At 35.8% G+C, this 20,505-nt stretch overlaps 1 protein-coding gene across 2 annotated transcripts; it reads right to left on the reverse strand.

Annotated features, from left to right (window-relative positions):
- Positions 1 to 5,228: 5,228 nt before the first annotated feature.
- On the reverse strand, positions 5,229 to 19,069 carry LOC103136863 (protein NLRC3-like). 2 transcript variants are annotated; one of them, XM_016670615.1, is made up of 13 exons: positions 19,040 to 19,069; positions 15,277 to 15,341; positions 15,047 to 15,148; positions 14,447 to 14,560; positions 14,052 to 14,165; positions 12,888 to 13,057; positions 10,996 to 12,778; positions 10,723 to 10,893; positions 9,714 to 9,884; positions 9,437 to 9,610; positions 8,462 to 8,638; positions 8,290 to 8,336; positions 5,229 to 7,050 (listed from the first exon to the last, which is right to left on the reverse strand). In XM_016670615.1, the coding sequence occupies exons 2-13, from the start codon at positions 15,282 to 15,284 to the stop codon at positions 6,485 to 6,487; spliced, it is 3,597 nt and encodes a 1,198-aa protein (XP_016526101.1). In that variant the 5' UTR covers positions 15,285 to 15,341; positions 19,040 to 19,069; the 3' UTR covers positions 5,229 to 6,484. The 2 variants fall into 2 exon arrangements, with proteins under 2 accessions (XP_016526101.1, XP_007550358.1); XM_007550296.2 differs by having other exon boundaries at positions 18,992 to 19,045.
- Positions 19,070 to 20,505: the final 1,436 nt, after the last annotated feature.

Consider the following 20,505-nt stretch of genomic DNA (forward strand, 5'->3'; position numbering starts at 1 on the left):
TTTAAAAAAAACATCTTAAAAAAAAGGGTTTTCCCACCAAACCATTTCCACTGCGGAACTGGTGCAAGTCCTTCCTTAAGCACCAGTTCTTGCCGCTTCTCCTCCCACAATTTGGGCTGTGGCCCTAATAAATTGGTGCTTTCTTGTCTTAAATATAGAACCGGAGGATGTGGAAAAGTGTGAGACCAACAAACAAGCACAATCTAATAAGCACCATTTTCAAAACTTGTCTAATTTAGGACCAAAGCACAAATTTATAATTAACAATCTGGGTTAGGCTTGGAATCACTAGGTGTCTCTTATCTTCCAGCCTTTTAAATTTAAATCCAAAATTATTCATAACCCTGGCAGATTTAAAATTCCAGTCATATTCGTCCAACTAAGAAGTCTGTTAGTTAAAAATAACAAAAAAATGTAAAAAGGGTAAAAGATAACAAAATAATTTATTAACAATAAATTTGTATATGTTTGTATATTTCCACTGGTCTTTGAGATCCAGGTTTTTGAGGATGAAATGCCTCTTTACCATCGCCCTAATCTTTAGTTCCCTTCACAGATTCTCAGGCTGGACTGACCAGAATAGTGTCCCAGGATTTTCCAAATGTTCTCTAGCGAACTTTAAACTTGATTAATACTTTTTTTCTTCAGCAGTGGAGTCTTGTGCAATCAAAGTACAAAAATGTCATTCTAACTGAGTGCTGTATCATTGGTTTGATGGAAAATTACATCTAATGCTTTTTCTAAAACTCTCATCAAATGTTAATGGGCTGTTTTGACATTCTTTTGACTCCTCTGTTAAACATGTGTTTAACTCTTTTGTTTTATTTAACAAAAGCGTTAAATAAAACAAAAGAGTTAAATAAAACAAAAGCCTCAGATCAGCCACTTTCACTGGCTGCATTAACTAATCCCCTGCATTAATTACTTCCAAGCAAAGATTCCTTAAATATCTTGTGCTTCAAAGGACAGGCCCCTCTCACCTGCTGTACTTGGAAAACCTTAAATACACCTACACACGGGAGCTAGGAAAGAGAGATTTGATTACCATTTGTCATTGGCCCTTTGTGGAAACAATAGCCATACATTGTCTGTATGTCACATAGTGTCTCAGCGGGACTCATCTCAAGGCTTCACTGCATGTGAACTGTCTTTGAAAAGGGCTATTTCCACATTGTTAATGTGAGGTTAGTGTGGCATTTCTGTTGCATGTGTGCTTGTCCTCAACTCATCCTACTATATAAGATACATAAAAACCAATGAGTAGTTTTAATGCATCTTTTTAATGGTTAGAAAAAAAAAAGACAATATAGGAAACATTTGCGTTTTTTAGTAGGACAGAAGCATATTTAGGAGTGTGAGAGATAAAAGGTTCTGACAGGACAGGAAACGAAGCCCAGATGCATCAGCTCCTTCCTGATGTTCCTCTTTAACATCCCAAATGTTGATGTGATGATTAGCGGGAAAAGCATAAACAAAAAGACTGGATTGTCAAAGCATGTTCTGTTGTCAGGAGCCCCAGAAATGAATATTTAAAAACATGAGTTCATCCTCAGCTAGTCAAAAACAGCTAAGTCAATGAACATTTTTGTAGAGTGAAGCAAAATCTTTGAAGAAGGTTTCGCTTTTGTGGAAGATGTCGCAAAAATTGTCTTATTTCTAACATTTTGATATGAACTTACTGTCCTGCTGAATCCTGCCGGTAAATGATGAAAGTGCTCAGTCATCGTCATGTTTACTCTCCCTGTAAGGACAGGAGACATTCTGATAAACACTTGAGCAACTTTGAACACATTCCAGTCTTTGTTGGCATTTGCACTAGAATATGTTAATATTGTTACACTGATTTATCGGCATCTGCAAACCACTCTTGCTTTTAACATCTGCAAATGAAGACGGCAAAAAAAGAGAGGAAGTGAGCAGCTTTTTAAAACTTTAAACTGGTGACGTGGGTCCAATTCAAAATGCTTAAACATAAATCCCTGAATGTTGTTGCTTTGGACTTTCTTTTCAATTCTTTATTTGTAATTCAGGGTGAAAATTATTCCAGGGTGAAAAATGTAAAATAAGAGTATACCGTGTTTTTTTTATTTTATTTTATTTTATTTTTTTTCTTAAATGCATGTCATGTACTCAGTGTGGAGCCCAACCACTGTAAACTGCATCATCAATGTAACTGATTCATTCTTTTTGGAAACTAAATGCATTAAACAAATAAAAAACAAGAAGGTTTATAAAAATCTAATAATCTTCCTATGGCTCTGGGTACTTCCTTGCATTTGTTCTTTATTTGTTCAAAAATAATCTGAAATGTAAAGGACTTGTTTTATACCTTTTGCAGATATTTAAAGTGCATACATATATGTGTGAAAAATCACTCCGGAAGCTGTCAGATTGCCTTTTTAGTGTTACATGGAGGATTTTGTTAGAACTTTTTGTGGACTGATAGTGGGCCTAATTAAAAATTGATGATACTTTCCTGTCTGCCTGGAAAAGTTTGCTATAACAGACATGAGGCTTCAACCAGTGCTGAGCCTCAGATTCAGGAGGAGCTTTGTAGCTTTGGAAATTTGGAAATTTGGAAACTAATTTGATGATCTGAAATAAACAAGTATGACAACAACAAAAAAACATGAAACAAATAAATCTGTGAGGAGCCAAATACTTAACAGCGTTATACAAACTAAATGCATACACATTCAGAAACATCTGATTTCTCGTCTGATTTACTTCAGGAATGTATTCCTTTAATAATTACTTCTTTGCATTTCTTCAGGTTGTAAAGCACAGTCACTGTATTAGCTGCCAAAAACAGTCAGCAGATTGCTTCTAAAAAGTAGTTAGACATTAATTTGTTTTTTTATGTTTCACTGCCTAATTTGTACAGTCATAAAGAAGTTCAATTACAAAGTTATAAATTATAAAAGTTTAGATTTTTAGTCTGTGTTTTTTTTGGTCTTACAATACTGAATATGGACAGTATTACAAAGGCGAGATTGATAAGCCAATTAGAAGTAAGGTGCTGCAGATTTATTGGACAACAGGTAACAAATTATTGCCCTTTAGGAATATAAACAGATTGTAATATATCATGTTTACTGTTAATAACACACTTTCTATTTATTGTCATCAAAAAGAACATATTCAGTAAGTAGTCCAATTTTGTTCTCACACAGTTTCTTTGTTCCCATATAGTTTTTCTGCATGGCACCAACAGTGACCTGCTGCTGTCCAGTAATTCCTTCCTTCCCCCTCCTGGCGCTGCTGCCGCCTCCGTAAGTGTTTTGTAACGGATGAGTTACCAGCGGTGATTTGCTCTTTTACAGTCTTGTTAATCCTATATGAAAGACTTGCTGACAGATTAGAGTGTGTGGGCTGTTTCAGTCTAAAAGACTTTTCTTGTTTAAGAGCTTTGAATGACAGAAAACCCAGAAGTGGTGGGGAGAAAAAGAAAGAGTGTGGGAGATTAGCTGCTTTATTTCTGCCGTTGCTCATATTGAACTGAAACACTTTAAATGCCAACATTAAAGGTTGCATAATCATATGTGTGCGTGCTGCTCATGTGGGCTCTCTCAACCTATTTTCTGTGTGCATGTGTCTGTATCGCCACAGTTTATGCGTAAAGCTTGAAAACAAACAGCAAAGGCAGAAAATGGGTTGAGTTTAAATAATGCAACCACCAGATTTTGGAGAAAAACGGCAGAAAAAACTTTGACACATGGGGAAACGTCATGCAATTTTAAAAGATAAATGGGAAACTTAGACAAAGGCAAACAGGAATACTAACAAAACAAGGGGAAACACCGAGTTACAGCTTCGTAAATCAGAATATTAGCTTGCTTGTCCTTGCAAACAGAGGTGGATAAAGTACCCAAAGATTTTACTCAAGTAAGAGTAGCACTACTTCAACATATTTTTACTCAAATAAAAATAAAAGTAGCTGCCCCAAAAATTATTCTAGTAAGAGTAAAAAAGTAATTGGTAAAAAGTCTACTCAAGTACTGAGTAACTGATCAAACCGTCAATCATTTAATATTTAAAATTTTAATTTGACCAATCAATTTGACCAAAACATAGTTCTGTGGAAATTTTGAGTATTTTATTAACCAAAGTGAAAATAATTGATTTTAATAACATAATTACAAAAGCAGGCAAAAGAAAATCAATATAAATCAAAATCAGTTTATTTCAATAATAATAAAATAAACTTCTGAAACTTTAACAAAAACTGCAGGTGTTTTGTTCATTCAGTGAAGAAATTATTTACATAAAAACCATCAACTGAAAAACAATGGAGAAATAGTCAGTGGTGAAATACTGCCATCTGGTGAACACCTGAAGTCACTACAAGTACATTTCTCTATTTAATTCCAAGGTTTTGATATGCAAGTCATAAATAATCTGGCCTTCATCGGATTCTAAAAAAATAATTCAACATGCTCTGAACCTTGTCATTTTGGCAGTGTGTGTGTGTAAGTGCCAAGTCCTGTCTGAAAATATAATCAGTACTGAAAGAAATCAAGAGAGAAAAGCATGAATCACTCAAATGTTCCTGGTGAATGGCTGAGCTGATTGAACTTGATAAAAAAAAAGAGAGAGGACTGAAGGGCACAACTAACAAAATCATGTCTGGCTGAGGAAACTTCTGTGCCTTTCCAATCTTTCTCCAGCCTCTTAGGCCTTGATGATTACCAAGTGAAATGCAAAATGTACTTTCATCTGAAAAGATGACTGAACAGCTTTTAATTTTATTGATTGATGATAGTGTTAACTTTTTTTAGTTTTGCTATGAATGTTAAGTAAAATATGTGTGCTTCTGTCAGTCTTGGGCACGATTCTCTTGTAAGAGAGACTTCTAATCAATTTTGTAAAACTGAAAACATCGTATTACGGTTACAACATGTGAAAAGACTAAAATAACCAATCAAGACATCAGGTTGGAGGCTAAAGCTTGGACACAGTTGTGTCTTCCAAATGGACAACGACTTTATGCACTTCACCAAATTAGGTCCAAAGTGGCTTAAATAAATTAAAATAAACGTTGCAATACTGCAATCACAAAGCTCTGACTTGACTCCTAAGGAAATTACCGTAGGTTTGGTGAAAAGGAATGGAGTTAAATTCCTACAATTCATTTTGAGAAGGTTGTGTAAGTATACCGGTTTAAACTACAAATGTCGGTTTATCTTGCAAAGAAAAACCAGAGTCAAAAATGATCCATAACAATGTAGATAGGTAAAAAATAAACTTTTAATAACTTCCAGAAACAACTGAAATACACATACAGTAACTCAAAGAGAACAGAACTCTAAATAAAAAGTTAAAGACAAGTTCCAGAGAGGCATGAACAAACTTAAAACAATGTGCAAGTAAAATGACCTGAGTGAATAAAACAAGAAGAAAAATGGTGTGCAAAACTACTGACAATATATAAAAGTAAATAAAACTGGAAAATGAACAGGAGTTTATTACCAGGAGAAAAGATACTGCTGTACAATCATGTCATCTCGTGAAAAAAAAAAAAAAAAATTTTGGGGGGGAAAAATTAAATTTACGGTAATCATTTAAAGTGATATTGCCAATTTTAGTAAAGATGTTTGATGGCAGTAAAATAAAAATATTTGCAGCTTGAGTATTTAAACCCGTTTTGTTTTTGCTTTGGTATTTCTCCACACATGCAAAGTCCCTCATGTAACGTTTCTCCTGGTAATGTAACAGGTTACTGTTATTCATGTTAAATGTGCCCAGTTTAAAAATTGCATTGACCTTCTGCTACATCAGAAAATAAGCTGGGATACCCCTTCTCCCGAGCACGAAAGTGCAACATACTGAATGTATAATACAACGCAACAAAATACAGTCCTTAAATTCAGCAATACTTAAATGACAGTCCATCTGAACATACATAAACACACTACAGTACAGCTCGGTTATAATAAAACTAGTACAATTATTTTCCCTGACCTCAGTAACAATGTGTCTCCGCATAAATAATGAGTCCTTTCTCCTTTGATTCATCTCTTTGATACAAACAGATTCAATCAAATACTAAAAGAGCTGGTTGGAAATATTTAGGCAGAATTAATTCCTTTGAGTCACATTCAAATTTTTTCAGTACAATTCAAAACCACCTATGGATATTATTTTATCCTAATAAATTACCTTTATTACTCTCAAGATTAAAAGACAATTTATATATAAAACACAAAGACCATTTATAACAAAGTCAAAGAATATTTCTGATTAAGCTTCTTAACCATTATTTACTGGCTCATTGAGTTTTACTATTACATGCAGTTAAAAAGCTTTTAATAAAAGAAATACATAAATGAATAAATATGTGAATAAATAACTTTGACAAAACAGTTTACGATGCAACAAAATAAGAGTTGCATCACATTGCAAGTAAATTGTAACGTCAATACAGCAAAGAAGCTGGTTAAGCTGATACGTGCTAGCTTGGTACCTCTTGTGCTGAAAGACCTGATCAGTCCAATAAAGAGATCAGATGCACTGATGAACCTTTTGGAACATTGACCCAAGACCACAATCCAAATCCTGGATAAAGAGCTTCAGTGAATGTGGTGTGGAAAGTGTGGATGTGGATCAATGTGTCCGAGGAGACTCTGTAGAAGGACAGCGTTCCTGCCGGCCAGTCCAAATACACTGCTACTCTGTGAGATGAAGTGTGGGTGACCACTGTGGTGTAAGGGATGGATATTCCTTTTTTATTGTGCCAGACAGAGTAAGAGCTGCCATCATAGAACAAAGTCCAGGATTGGTCATTTCCACCAAACCAGCCATCATTTTCCTCTCCTCTCCTGGTAATTCCTTTGTAACTCACTGAAGTGTGAACCCCTCCCATCAGCTCGACCTCCCAGTAACAGCGACCTGTCAGAGCATTTGAACACATCACCTGATGGTTCCTCTCAAACCTGTCCGGATGATCGGGATATGGCTGAGCCTCCTCCATGTATGATGCCTTTGTGTTGTTGTCTGACAGTTTCACATTTCGGTTCACCGAGTTTGTGTCGACTGTGAGTTTACACCAATCTGAAGAGCAAAACAGAAAATAATGCCTTGTGAGTAAATCCTGCGATTCACAGTAATAATAGTTATAATGCAACACATTAACCTGTATCCCCTCTCCACTTTATCCCACCTGGACATTTCAATAAACACATCTATCCTTCTAACTATGTTATAAAACTATTGTTACAGCTTTTAGGCAATGTAGCAAAAAAAAAAAAAAACACATTCTAAGAAAGATATGTATAAATATGCACCCCAACAGATGGACTGTTTATTACAATGCAGCATGTTGAGGGTGAAGTTTTCCCCTTTGTTTTGTCATGTTTCATTTTGTTCATTCCTTCAGCTGTTCACCTGTAAGATATTCTGCATCCCATTTCCTCCGTAATAAACTAAGTATAATCTACGACGTCGTCCACACAGAGACGAACATGGTGAATTTTTATAAACAAGAGAAAATGTCCGTCCAAACTAGAGGATGCTGCGCCACCGACGGCATGGTAGTAGGCACGCCAGGCCAATTGGTGGCGCTGTAACACTGTGTGTGTGAGTGAGGCACACACCAGTCACAGAGAGAGATGGAGCTACTTTATGACTACATGTTTCATTTAGGAACAAAATTAGAGACTCCACAGACAAAGCTTATCTTGCTCAAATGTACTTATGTCAAAAAACTGTTCACTGTGAAAAGAAAAGAGGATTAAGTCAATCATAGAAAAAAAAAAACATTCAGCCTAAATTGGTGATAAGATTGAATGACCCAGAAATAAAAAAGAGCTATCCAAAAACATTAGCCAGCTTCAAAGAGAGAGACAGAGCCGTGACAGTCCTGCAGCACTGTATTTGAGCTGCCTTTATACCTGTCACAACCCCCTTTCAGGTGCAACTCGAGCTATATGAGGTAACCCAATCACCTTATGTAGAGAAGAATAAACATGCCAAACTTGTGGCTCTCCAGCCATCACAACACTGAAACATGAAACAGGCATTTTGAAATTCTTCCACTCTGGAACCTAGCTTCAAAAATGATTGTTTCTGGTCTCCCAAAACACCGGATCAGTGTGAACCCACAGCCTAAACATCAAAATGTTGGGTTTTTTTTGGAGTTTGCTGTAGGTAGAATCTGGCTTTTGTTCCCATTTGTTAATTTAGGTCCCAGTTTCTGATCTCATACCTGAAAATTACCAATAAGTAAAATAGCCTGGAGCTTGCTTTTTAGATGTAAACTAGTGATAAGTTCAAAAACAAAACCGTACTTACATTTCCTCAGTCCTGGTGTTAACCACTCGACTCCAGCTGGATGTGTTCTGAAGAAATTTAGTAGGGAAGAAAAATGTTGATGCTTCTTTACGTCACACAATGACAGTAACATATTTTCTTCGCCTCAACAAAGTGAAATTGACTGATACTGAATCAGGCCTTTATACCATACCTGAGAACTTGAAGCTTGGACTGTGGATCCTTCAAATGAGCAGATAGAAGCTTTACTCCAGCGTCATCTGAATGATGGTTATAGGTCAGATCGAGTTCTGTCAGCTGGAAAGAGGTGGAATTCAAAGCTGATGCCAGAGAAGCAAATCCTTCTCCTGTGACCAGACAGCCAGACAGTCTACACACACAGAACAATGCAGTGTGAGCACAATGCAGGACTTTAGAAATTATGTCATTCTCACAAACTGAAGACTTTGGTCAACAAAAGTGATGGCACTACGTTTTTCTTTTATAGATGTCGGGAAATGACAAAACTTTATTTTCAGAATAAAAATAAGGATTATATTAGATATCTTGCCAAGTCCGATCTATTTTAGTACCTACATGCTTTCTGAAGGTAGGTTACTTGTACTTCAGGATGTAGAGTAAATGTATATTGTACATCACACTTCTAGAAAATTATTAGCTAAAAAATGAGCAAATAATTAACAAAAATCTATTTGCTAAAAATAATAATTATTTTTTTAGCAAATCTTTTTCTTTGTACGTCATGATTATGGGCAACTGTTTTGCCCAATCCAATAAAAGACAAGTATGTTTTTAAAGGAAGTATGTTTTTCTGTGTCAATTTTAAGAAAAATAAATTAGGTGGTTTGACCACTTTCACAAAGCACAGTAACATTTTAAAATTAAACTAATACACTAAAATAACACAAAGCAAAAAGGCTTCAGAATGCCCAAAATAAACGCATCAGAAGTGGCAAAAAATTTCATTGGGTTCTCACCAGAACTTGTTTTCTCGGTCCTCATGTAATTTACTCGTGTAGTATTATTTAAGGTTTATTTTTCTGATAAAATACCTGACGGGTTTCACTAAGAATATTGTCCCTTTTTTAACTAGCACTTTTGCTTTGAGTCAGAATTTTACTGGACTGAGCTCAACAATCATCCAATGAGCTCATTAGTCAGGGATTACCTTAGAGTTTCTAGCCGACAGTACGAACTCTCCAGTCCAGTCGATAGCAGCTTCACTCCTGAATCCCGCAGGTTGTTGTTACTTAGTTCCAGCTCTTTAAGGCAAGCAGACTCAGAGCTGAGAACTGCAGACAAAGCTTCACAACTAGTTTCTGAGAGGCAACAATGATTCAGTCTATGGGGAAAAAGAAATGGAAAAGAACAGACAAAATATTATGTTAAGCACGTCCAAAAGATGTAATGGCTAAATTTCAAATATTGCTTTACTCCATTCTGACCTGAGAATTTCCAGTTGACAAAATGAGCGTCTCAGTCCCTCAGACAACTTATCCACTGCTGAACCTTGCAAGTTGTTGTTGCTCATGTCAAGCTCTCTCAGTCGAGAGAAGCTGCTCAGATGTGGATGTAAGATGTCAATACTTCTCTCTGAGATGGAACAACCCCTCATTCTGAAGAAAAATTAAAAACAAGACCTTTTCTGATCAGATAAAATTATCAGAAATGTGTTTGTCCTGTGCATGTAACCTTCTGGAAGACTGAAAAATAGTAGATAAAATTAGTTCAGGCAACATTGACTGAGAATCAAACACTTTTGTAAACCACATTTACCAAATTGTTTGTCTTCCTGCTTAAGGAAAAACCGGTGATTTGTTCATCTTTTCCACAAAAGGATCATTTCAAAAATATTTTTTGATGCAAGATCGGTTTTGGACAAAATGGTTTTGTCCAAAACCGATAATGTCCAAAAATGAATGGAGTTTGGGGAAATCTGTCCATTAAAGTAAAGGTCAGAAACCATGAAAGATTGTCGACCCTGAAATAAGTACAACTTCAGACACAGAACCTTCTGCTATTGAAAATATTTATCCAATCAGAAAGAAAAGAACCAAATTAAAAAAGGTTGAACTTCTGCTAACCAAATAAAATCTTGAATGCAACAGTTTACACCACAGACGTCATAAAAAACACGAACCCAAAACCTGCTCCAAAACTATAGGTGTTGCTATATAATTCAAAGATAAATTTCAAAATACTATTTTAATAATTATCCACAATATATTTTCATAATATATGCATACATTATTTTTTGCAATACAAATTATTTCATTTGTAGACAAAATAATCTCTACAGGCACCAAACAAAGTCATTTGAACTAATTCCAACAAAAATAATCGAATACTTTAAAATGAAACAAAACAGGTAATAATTGTAATACTCAATATATTAAACAGGTGAAAGAGTACCGTTACCACCTTGAGTATTAAGTTTGGTTCTGAATATCTCACCTAAGAGTACTGAGTGCGCAGTTTGGGTTCCTCAATCCCTCAACAATCTGCTTCATTCCTGAATCTTGCATGTTGTTGTTACTAAGATCCAGCTCCCTCAAAGAAGACTTGTTGCTGAGAACTGAGGACAAAGCTTCAAGACCACTTTGTGAAAGGGCACAGAAAGTCAGTCTGAAAAAAAAAAAAACATGTAAAAAAAAATTTAACAGGGTTAATCTTTTGCTAAGCTTTTACCAACAAAGCAAATGACATTGAAATAAAATGTGCACTTACACAGCTGTCTTTGAGACTTTGATCAAAGGCAGCAGCCTGAGAAGAACGTTTTCAAAGACAGAAAACCTGGTAAAGTCGAATACATCAAGACTTTCTTCTGAAGATAATAAGAAGAAGACCAGGGCCGACCACTGGGCAGGAGACAACTTATCAGTGCGTAGTGCTCCTGCAGATAAGAACTGCTGGATCTCTTGCATAAGAGAATCATCTTTCAGTTCATTCAGACAGTGGAACAGATTGATGCTTTTCTCTGTAGACAGATTTTCATTGATCTTCTCTTTAATGTATTGGGCAGTTTCCTGATTGATCTGAGAGCTTCTTTCCGTTTGTCTCAAGAGGCCATGCAGGAGTTTCTGATTCGTCTCCAGTGAAAGTCCCAACAGAAAGCGAAGGAACAAATCTAGGTGCCCATTTGGACTCTGTAAGGTCCTGTTCACAGCACTGTGGTAAAAACTGAGGATCGTTGGTTTCTTCAACAATGTGGGCAATGTTGATGGGGTTGTTTCTTTCAGATGATTGACACCAGACTCTGTGAAGCTCAAATGGACATAAAGAGCAGCAAGAAACTCTTGAATACTCAAATGTACAAAGCTGAACAGTTTGTCATCAGACAGCACTCTCTCTACTTTAAAAATCTGTGTGAACATTCCAGAGTACTCTGAAGCACCTTGGACACTGATACCACATTCTCTCAAATCTGATTCATAAAAGATTAAGTTTCCTTTCTGCAACTGCTCAAAAGCTAGTTTTCCCAGAGACTTCATCATCTGCTTCCTCTTTGAACTCCAGTGTTCATCTGTCTCATTGTCCCCATCGTATTTCACCATCTTAACTTTGGTTTGGACCAGCAGGTAATGGATGTACATCTCAGTCATTGTCTTTGGCAGCTCTTTGGTCTGACTTGTCTGAAAGACGTCCTCCACAACTGTAGCAGCGATCCAGCAGAAGACTGGGATGTGGCACATGTTGTGGAGGGTTTTTGATGTCTTGATGTAGGAGATAATCTTGCTGGCCAATTCCTCATCCTGGAATCGTTTTCTGAAGTACTCCTCCTTCTGTGGGTCATCAAACCCCCTGACTTCTGTCACCATGTCAACATAGTCATGAGGGATCCAACCGGCTGCTGCAGGTCGAGTGGTTATCCACAGACGAGCAGTGGGAAGCAATTTCCCTCTGATGAGGTTTGTCAGAAGGGCATCCACTGACGCAGGCTTGGTAACGTCAGTCAGGATCTCATTGTTTTGGAAGTCCAGAGGAAGTCGACACTCATCCAGACCATCAAAGATGAATATGACCTGGAACTCAATAAACCCGCAAATTTCCTTGGTTTCAGTAAAGAAATTTTGAATGAGTTCCACCAAGCTGAACTCTTTGCCTTTCAGAGCATTCAGCTCCCTGAATGTGAAGGGGAATATGAACTGGATGTCCTGGTTGGCTTTGTTTTCAGCCCAGTCCAGCGTGAACTTCTGTGTTAGGACAGTTTTTCCAATGCCAGCCACTCCCCTCGTTATCACTGTTCTGACTGGGTTATTTTGTCCAGGTGAACCTCTGAAGAGCTGTTCCAGTCCGATTGTCACTTCTTCTCCGCTTTGCTTTCTGGAAACTGTTTCGATGTGTTTAAACTCATGTTCTTCATTCACCTCTCTGGTTCCACTCTCTGTGATGTAGAGGTCTGTGTAGATCTTATTCAGAGGGGTTGGTTTTCCTGCCTTATCAATCCCTTCAGACACACACTGAAACTTATTTGTCAGAGTTGATTTAAGTTTGCGTTGACAAACTGCACCTGAATAAACAAAAAAATCTATTAGGGAATTATAATAAGTACATTTCGCACACTTAATTTACATGTAAAAAAAATAAAAAGATTTCTATCTCAGGGAAGATTTTCTTACTTTTGAGAATATGATCAATTAGCTGCTTCAGATGAACTTGGTCAAGGTCTTGCTTTATGACCTCCGGTAATGATGCCACCTCTACCAACACTTTTCCATCCTCCCACAGATTTACAAAATCTTCGGTATATTGTAGGCAGAAACACTCCTGAGAGCTTTTCTGTTCATGTCTATGGAGAACAAGAAAGAGCAAGTTTAAAATTAAAAATCAAACTTGAAGGAATTAATAATATCAAAACTTAAGTTGTGGTTATTGTGAATAGTAGAGATGTATTAATTAGTTAGAGATCACACTGATTGATTAACACATCGATAAGTGTGATTGGTGTTTTGGTCAAACACCAAAAAAAATTTGTTTCTATTCATTAAATGCATCAAAGACTATTTTTACTGTATAAATGCATCCCTTATTTTAAATTTACGTACACTTATATACAGATTTGGGACTCATGCTTTGATCTATAAAAGGGGACAATCCTGAAATGTCTTCATTTCACGCTGAAATAAAAAATACACCATTTCTCTCAAAGAACCTGTTGCATATTCTTTAATGTCCTGTGTTATATCCTTAGATAAAATGCAATTGGTAGGAATCAGAGTCGGAAGGTCAAAACCGCTGGTCAGCAAACACCACATGCTAACTATTAGCGCATCTCTAATAAATACCAATTAGCATGTGTTACTTTACTTTTGTTTAAAAAATTATCATGATGTAGCACAGAAAACATTTTTTGAGATGTTGGGTTGTTTCAAATTGATCTCATAATAACTGATATTGAAAATAAATGTTTGGGTCACAACATTATATCACAAGCTTGATTGTACTCGGGTATTACTGCATCCAAAATGCATCACATGAGATAATGGTGCATAAAACAAGTAAAAATGCTAAGCAACTAATGAGCTTTTAAATACCCATCTTTAAATATTTATACACTGAAAGACCAATGATGATGGGAAATTAAATGGTGATTTCCCATCATCATTTAATTTATAGAGGTTTTACATGTCTAATACTAAAGCATTTTAATCTGTAAATATTAATACATTTGAGGTTCAACATTTATAATTGCAGTAAATAAGTGCAATAAAACACTGCTAACAACAAATTAACACATTCTCAAAATGCCTCAACAAATCTGTGTCATTTCAATAACAGCTTACTTTTGTTTAGAAGATGATGGATGTATTTTAAAGAAGATGACAACATCCTTTGATGTATCACTCCTGCATGATACACAGCTAGGACTGGGTGAGTTTGGGCTCCGTAGCTGGATTCTGAAATAAAGTCAAGCAAAAAATAAATAAAAAATTATATATATGCTAAAAATGTCTAATCTAAGCATGGCAGGGGGAAAAGATAGTGTTATTAGTTGTTATTCTGCAGATTGCTGTTGGTTTTCAAAACGGCCAGATGAGAAGTCTGGTTCCGTTCATCCATCCATCCAATCTCTTCAAATGCCATATCTCTTTGATATACATCTCAGATACAAACATTTTCACTTGAATAATATCAATTCAGTCTATTTTTAAACAAACTTTCTTGAAGTTCATCTTACATCTCTTCAGCAGATAAGGACTCTGCTTTAAAGTCAAAGTGAAGGTCCTTTGATGCATCACTCCTACAGGACACACAGATAGGGCTAGGAAAGTCTCCTCTGTCCAGCAGTCTCCTGAATCAAAGTAAAATTACACAACTTTAGCACAAAAAGTAATTCATTCTGTAGATCTTCCCATAGTCACACCTCTAGCAAATTATTATTCTGTCTTAATTTAAAATATGTGAACAGTCAGTCAGACACAACTAGACTGTAATAAAAAAAACAAGAAGCTGGCTTATTTATTACAGAAAGTTCAATGAAACAAGTCTGGTTAAATTAACGAAGTTTATTTTTCCATCCCTGAGAATGTCAAAAGCAAAAGTATGTCTGCATGATTGCTCTGCTAAGACTGGCAATGACTACAATTTCAATCCTACCATTTCAGTCAGCCTGAGTGAAAACGTATAATACAGGGAGGACTCTCTTGATATCTAGTATCCATCTAGTTTCCAAACGAATGTTGCAAAGTTTTAGATCATTTTGCCAAGCCCTAGTTTATGTATCTTTCCAAAATATCAGAACATTTCAGCAGTATCATGGTTGTTATTGACAGCTTACATTAGTTCAGCAGATGAGGGCTGTCCTTTAAGGTCATTGGGAAGCTCCTTTATCACATCATTGTTGCTTGGCATACAGGTAGAACAAAACTGCAGTCCACTTCTACAACAAATCACAAAAAAAGATATGGCAATCAAACTTGTATGACAAACTGAAAATATCACAAAGCAATGTCCAAACTCAAATATTTCAATGTTTTTGATTAAAAAAAAAACCTAAAAAAGTCTCACGCTATCATCTTATTTGGAATCAAGACGATTCATTGAAGCACTGTCCAGGTTCAGCACTCTCTGACCTGTAACACAACACACATAGTATCGAGTGAATAATGATGATGATTGTCTGAATGATGAAGCAGCAGTCTATAGAGGCAACATCTGATCTGACAGAAAGATGCAACTGGTCTTTAATTAAAAGGTGTTTGTTCAAAACTAGATCACTCTAACTGTTCATTTATACAAGTCCTTGCAACCTTAAGTCGATTATCTCCAATTACCAATCAGCATTCCAGAAGCCTTGGCTAAGAAGGAGACACGTTACATGAACATTTCTAAACAAGTCTATGAATATTTAATCTATTAACACTGAGCTATATAAATTACAGAACACTTCACTGTTCATCCAAGTATACAAACACCTGATTTGTAATGGGTGAAAATAGGAAATATCTTTGACCTTAAACACCCAAAGGAAGAAGTCACATAATCTCATGATGTGAAGTCACATGACCTACTACAAAATTAGAGTGTGGCACAGAGAAAAATGTGATTCAGGGATAGAAGAAAACATATGCGAAAGTGGAATAACCATCACTTTAAAACTGCATTTAATGTTTTAAAGACAATTCCTCATTGTTTTAAAGGATAAACCACCTTGCACCACCTCACTGATATGGAAGGATGGGTGTCTAAACCTGCACCCTTTTCTTTCTCATCTGAAAAATAGTAGACCTAGCCTCTTATTGCTTCTACATGGGGGTTGGCTGGTGGTTTCCAACGTTTGACTATACAAAGCCACTATGATGTCATCCACAATTCATCACCTAATATTTTATATCGTCTTATCCTATGTAGTAACCTTAAGTTGGAAACTGAATCTGTTTGTGACTACTTCCTCTCCTCCTACTCCATAACTGGTCAAATGATGTAGTTTCACATATGAGGTCTGAATCAGCTTTTTCTGTTATTGGGGACTTCACTTCGCACGAAATGGCGTGTGAGGCTTTAGCTTTTCAAATTTCCGCCCCGTCATGCAAGGATGGACATCATTCAATTACTCTGAAAATAGTTTTGTTGGAGGGATATGTTTTATTTTAGTTTTTAAGGTTCTTACAAAATTTAGTAAAATTCTCCCGGAAAAAGCCAGAATCTGTTGTTGCTTCAGATCAAAAATAAGGCCAAGTGTATCAAGTATTAGAAGAGTTTCCACCTCTAAAGTTTGTTAACTTTGGTCTGAATAACTTGTAGAGTTTGTGAAATTGTAACCTTTTCTGGAGGTTGGGTTTCTTCTAAAACTGAAATTCTAAGCAAACCAAAACCTTGCACTACAAATTATGTGAAAATGTGCTGGTTGGATGTGTTTGGGTCAGGAGTACCAAGAATAAAATAGCAAGAAGATGCTGTGTTCCAAGCTAATTGAAATAATGAAAAATGTGATCCTTTTAGTTGCATTTTTCTGAGTTTTCAGGAAAACTTATCTGAGAAGTATACCAATTGGATTTTCAGAGGTGATCTTGCACAATGCCTTTTCCTTTATGAAAAAGGCATGCAGCTTTAGTTAGTTATTTTGTTTATGTTCCCACACCCCACAATTAAAAGGAAAATTAGTTAGTTTGTTTTAAATAGACTAAACCAGGGGCACATCAATAGGTGGCTGATGACGGAGGAATAAATCCAACAACCTTCCAATTGCAAGTGAACTCTATCCACTGAACCACAGTTTCCAACAAACAAACAAAAAACACACCAAAAGTGAAAGCGTCCCAGATTATAGATTATTTCTTGCATTCCAAAAACTGTTTGTTGAGATTCAGATTTTAAAAAATCTGACACAAGAAGAGTGGAACCATTTTTAAAGTCTTTTAAATCTCAAATAGGGTTGTTGTAAAAGAATATTTAAGTAATCGAGGTACTCAAATCATTCGAGGAATCATTACAGCCCTAATCTCAAACCATCTTTTTCTCCTTCCTTTAGTTTACAATTTGATTTAGGGAACATGTTGGGAAATGCAGGACTGTCTTTGCTTCTTCTGTAATCGAAGAAAACTATTTACTTCCCTTTTTTTTCCACTAGAAACAAGTCACAAGCGCAACTTAATGTGGCATTGTATCACCATTTTTCTGGCTGGTGAGTAAAAGTCATGGCATTTATGTTACACTGCAATGTTTCTCTTTTACCTAGTCAATGACACCAGTAGTGGTTTCGTCATTACTGTTCACCAGTAATGGTGAAATCACCTAGTTCAACATATCAGATAAACTTTGTGGATTTTGAGCCAATCATGATGACAGGCAGAAAAGTCTTCAACCCTTCTTGGCCATGATAAAGAAACAAATAAACAAGATGGGTTTTTAAACAATTAGTTTTCCCAACAATCCAAAAGGAATAAACAAGAATGAGAATGAAGAAAAAAATATTCCAGAGTTAAAATTAGTTATCAGCCATAATGAACCTGATTAAAGATTTTCTGTGATTGGTTATGGTTAGAGCTAAACTGAGAAAAACTGGCCTGATGTTTGTGACTGAAAACACTGTGGTTTCAAATTCCAGACAGATCTGTAACCATAAAAGGATTTACTTTCAGGATGGGCACATGCAAGGTTTCTGCTCTTTTAAAACCTGTTCCTCAGGCTTTACCTTTAAGCAGCTGTCACTCTGTGACTGCTTAAACTTCCTAAAGTGGAAATATGAGCCACATTAGAGAAAGCTTTAGCAGCCAGAGAGCTATAGTATTTCTTGTTTGATTTGAAGGCCTTAGAACATCAACCAAGTCTTTTTATGTCCCATTTACTTTCACCACAAAAGAAAATCATCCCCATGAGCTAAATAGATTAGTAGTTTCTGATCTAGCAGCTGCAGTTATGGTAGTTTCAGTCTTTCCGCTACTGAATTTAAGAGTTCAAACCCAATTCTAAAGTCACTCTTATTTTCTCCCTAAAAGAGTTGAGTTGTAAATTCATGTTAGGTCTGCCTTTTAGGAATTTACCAAGGACCCAGTAAAGTGCATGAAAAGTCTTTTGACTACTGACCTGATAGCGAATTAACTATTGAGAAGAGAGGTAGACAAGATAAACAAATAAACCTTACTGTAATTATTGATAATGAACAGATAAAATACTACGCTATTGATTATCTGCAGTTACAGTCTCACATTTACTCTGCATTAATCTATTCAGATTTAAGCAAGTGCAAGGTTGCTAAAACAACCAAACCAAAATTACAAAGGCATCATGTCTGTTTTTATAGGTCTGCTTTCACATTTTGGAAAGATCGATCCTAAAACACTCTTCCTTTCATCCGTGTTCATCTGTCTTATGCAAAATTGCTTTAGCGTTACGCAAAGTTGCAAAGCTTAACAACAGGGACATGTTGTTATGTTGCATAATAGGGACATATAGTCAGACCACGGGTAATGTATTTACGTAAACGACCTATCACTAGGGTAAATGCAACATCACTGGTGTTGTGCACAATATTAAAATAAAATGAAATAACAATAATAATCATAATAATAATAAAACATTTGAATCTAACTGTATTTTTGGGATATATGCAATTTGGTGCGCCGAATAATTCTTTCGTTGTGCAATGTCTTTTTTTCGTATAAAAATGCCAGGACAACAATGAACGTTTCATAATTTTATCTTAAATAACATATAAGCCGATTAAAGTTGTCAGATCCAGCAGAAAGTTCCAAAAACGGATAAAGTGAATGAAGCTACTTACTGTGTCTCGACAAAAGTTGAAACAATACAGAAAACAAGTGAAACTAACCTCCTCCTTCTTCTTCTTCATCTTCTTCTTGGTTTTTTTTATTGGCGGTTGGCAACAAACTTTCAGTAGCATTACCGCCACTTACTGGTATGGAGTGTGGTTCGTGATGATCTATATACTTTTACTTCATACCTAATCCCTACATTAATTTCTGACTAAACATACACTCACACATACACACCTTCTTATATAATCTTACTTGCATATATCTTTATATACCACTCTTTGTTATTCTTTACACATTCACCACATGGTTTCTGTTTTTTAAGAAACCAAATAATTATTTGAATATGTCTACTCCCCAAATTCCTCCTCAAAAAATCTGATAAATTAAACCTTTCTTTAATACCTTCACACTCTCTCAACATGCATCTTCTCTATTCTTCATAAAATAACATGCTCTATTGTTTCAAACTTCTCACAATAATCACACTTTTCAGTTTTATGCTTCTGTATTTTAAAAAGAGAATAATTAAGCCCTGTATGACCGAACCTTAACCTCGTTATTATACTTTCCTCCTTCCTGTTTCTTCTTCCCTTTCTTTTCCTTCCTACAAACTTCTGAATTTTATAAAACCATCTTCCTGTTAAACTTTCATCCCACCTTCTCTGCCATATTTTCATCAGCTATTCTTTGATTTTACTTTTCCCTTCAGATTTACCTGTCCTAACTGCAAAACTAATGGGATTATGTATTGCGTTCTTTGACATTTTATCAGCCATACCTCAATTACTACGAATTCTAGTTCTTTCCCTTTGACTAAAACCTGATATTGTATCCCTCGTTTTATAAATTTTTCAAATCCGCCTCACACCTCCTAATTCTTCTCCCTCCTCCTCCTCCTTCTCCTCCTCTTCATGCTCCTCATCCTCCTCCTCCTCTTCTTCTTTTCTGTTTTAACGGCGGAAGGCAACCAACTAAAGTTGCATCAACCGCCATCTACTGACCAGGAGAGTGGTCATTGCAGTATGTCAAATGCTAAGTTCAGAAATAATTACATAAATAACTATAAACCGAAATTCCATTACTAATCCTTTTCCCAATTTCAACTTGAAGCTGTGGTGCAAAAATCGCTGTTCCTAACCTATTAATTATATTTTGCGATGCATCAATATATGTAAACACCAAGAATACTGATTTAAGTATTCTTCTACAATATATTTATTCATAATGAGATAATTATCTTTGTTCTTCATTTCAAATAATAAAAAATCTACTTTAGGAACAGAGTATCCAAGATGTTATTGCAGGTACAATAATTATCTGACATATATTTAATTGGTCATTCATTAACTTTAGAATTTACTATGCATAATGTATTCTTTTCCTTTTCCCAACCATGCATCAAAAGATTAGTAGAAGGCATTGTCATCAGTCTGGACCTTTGCTGAGGTCGTTCTTTATCAATAATACCTGCTTTTAGTCAATACAAGGCATTCTCGCTTTTGAGAGACTTGTCCTGTCA

Source organism: Poecilia formosa, unplaced genomic scaffold (assembly GCF_000485575.1).
Source record: "Poecilia formosa unplaced genomic scaffold, Poecilia_formosa-5.1.2 Scaffold35, whole genome shotgun sequence".
NCBI classification, from domain to species: Eukaryota; Metazoa; Chordata; class Actinopteri; order Cyprinodontiformes; family Poeciliidae; genus Poecilia; species Poecilia formosa.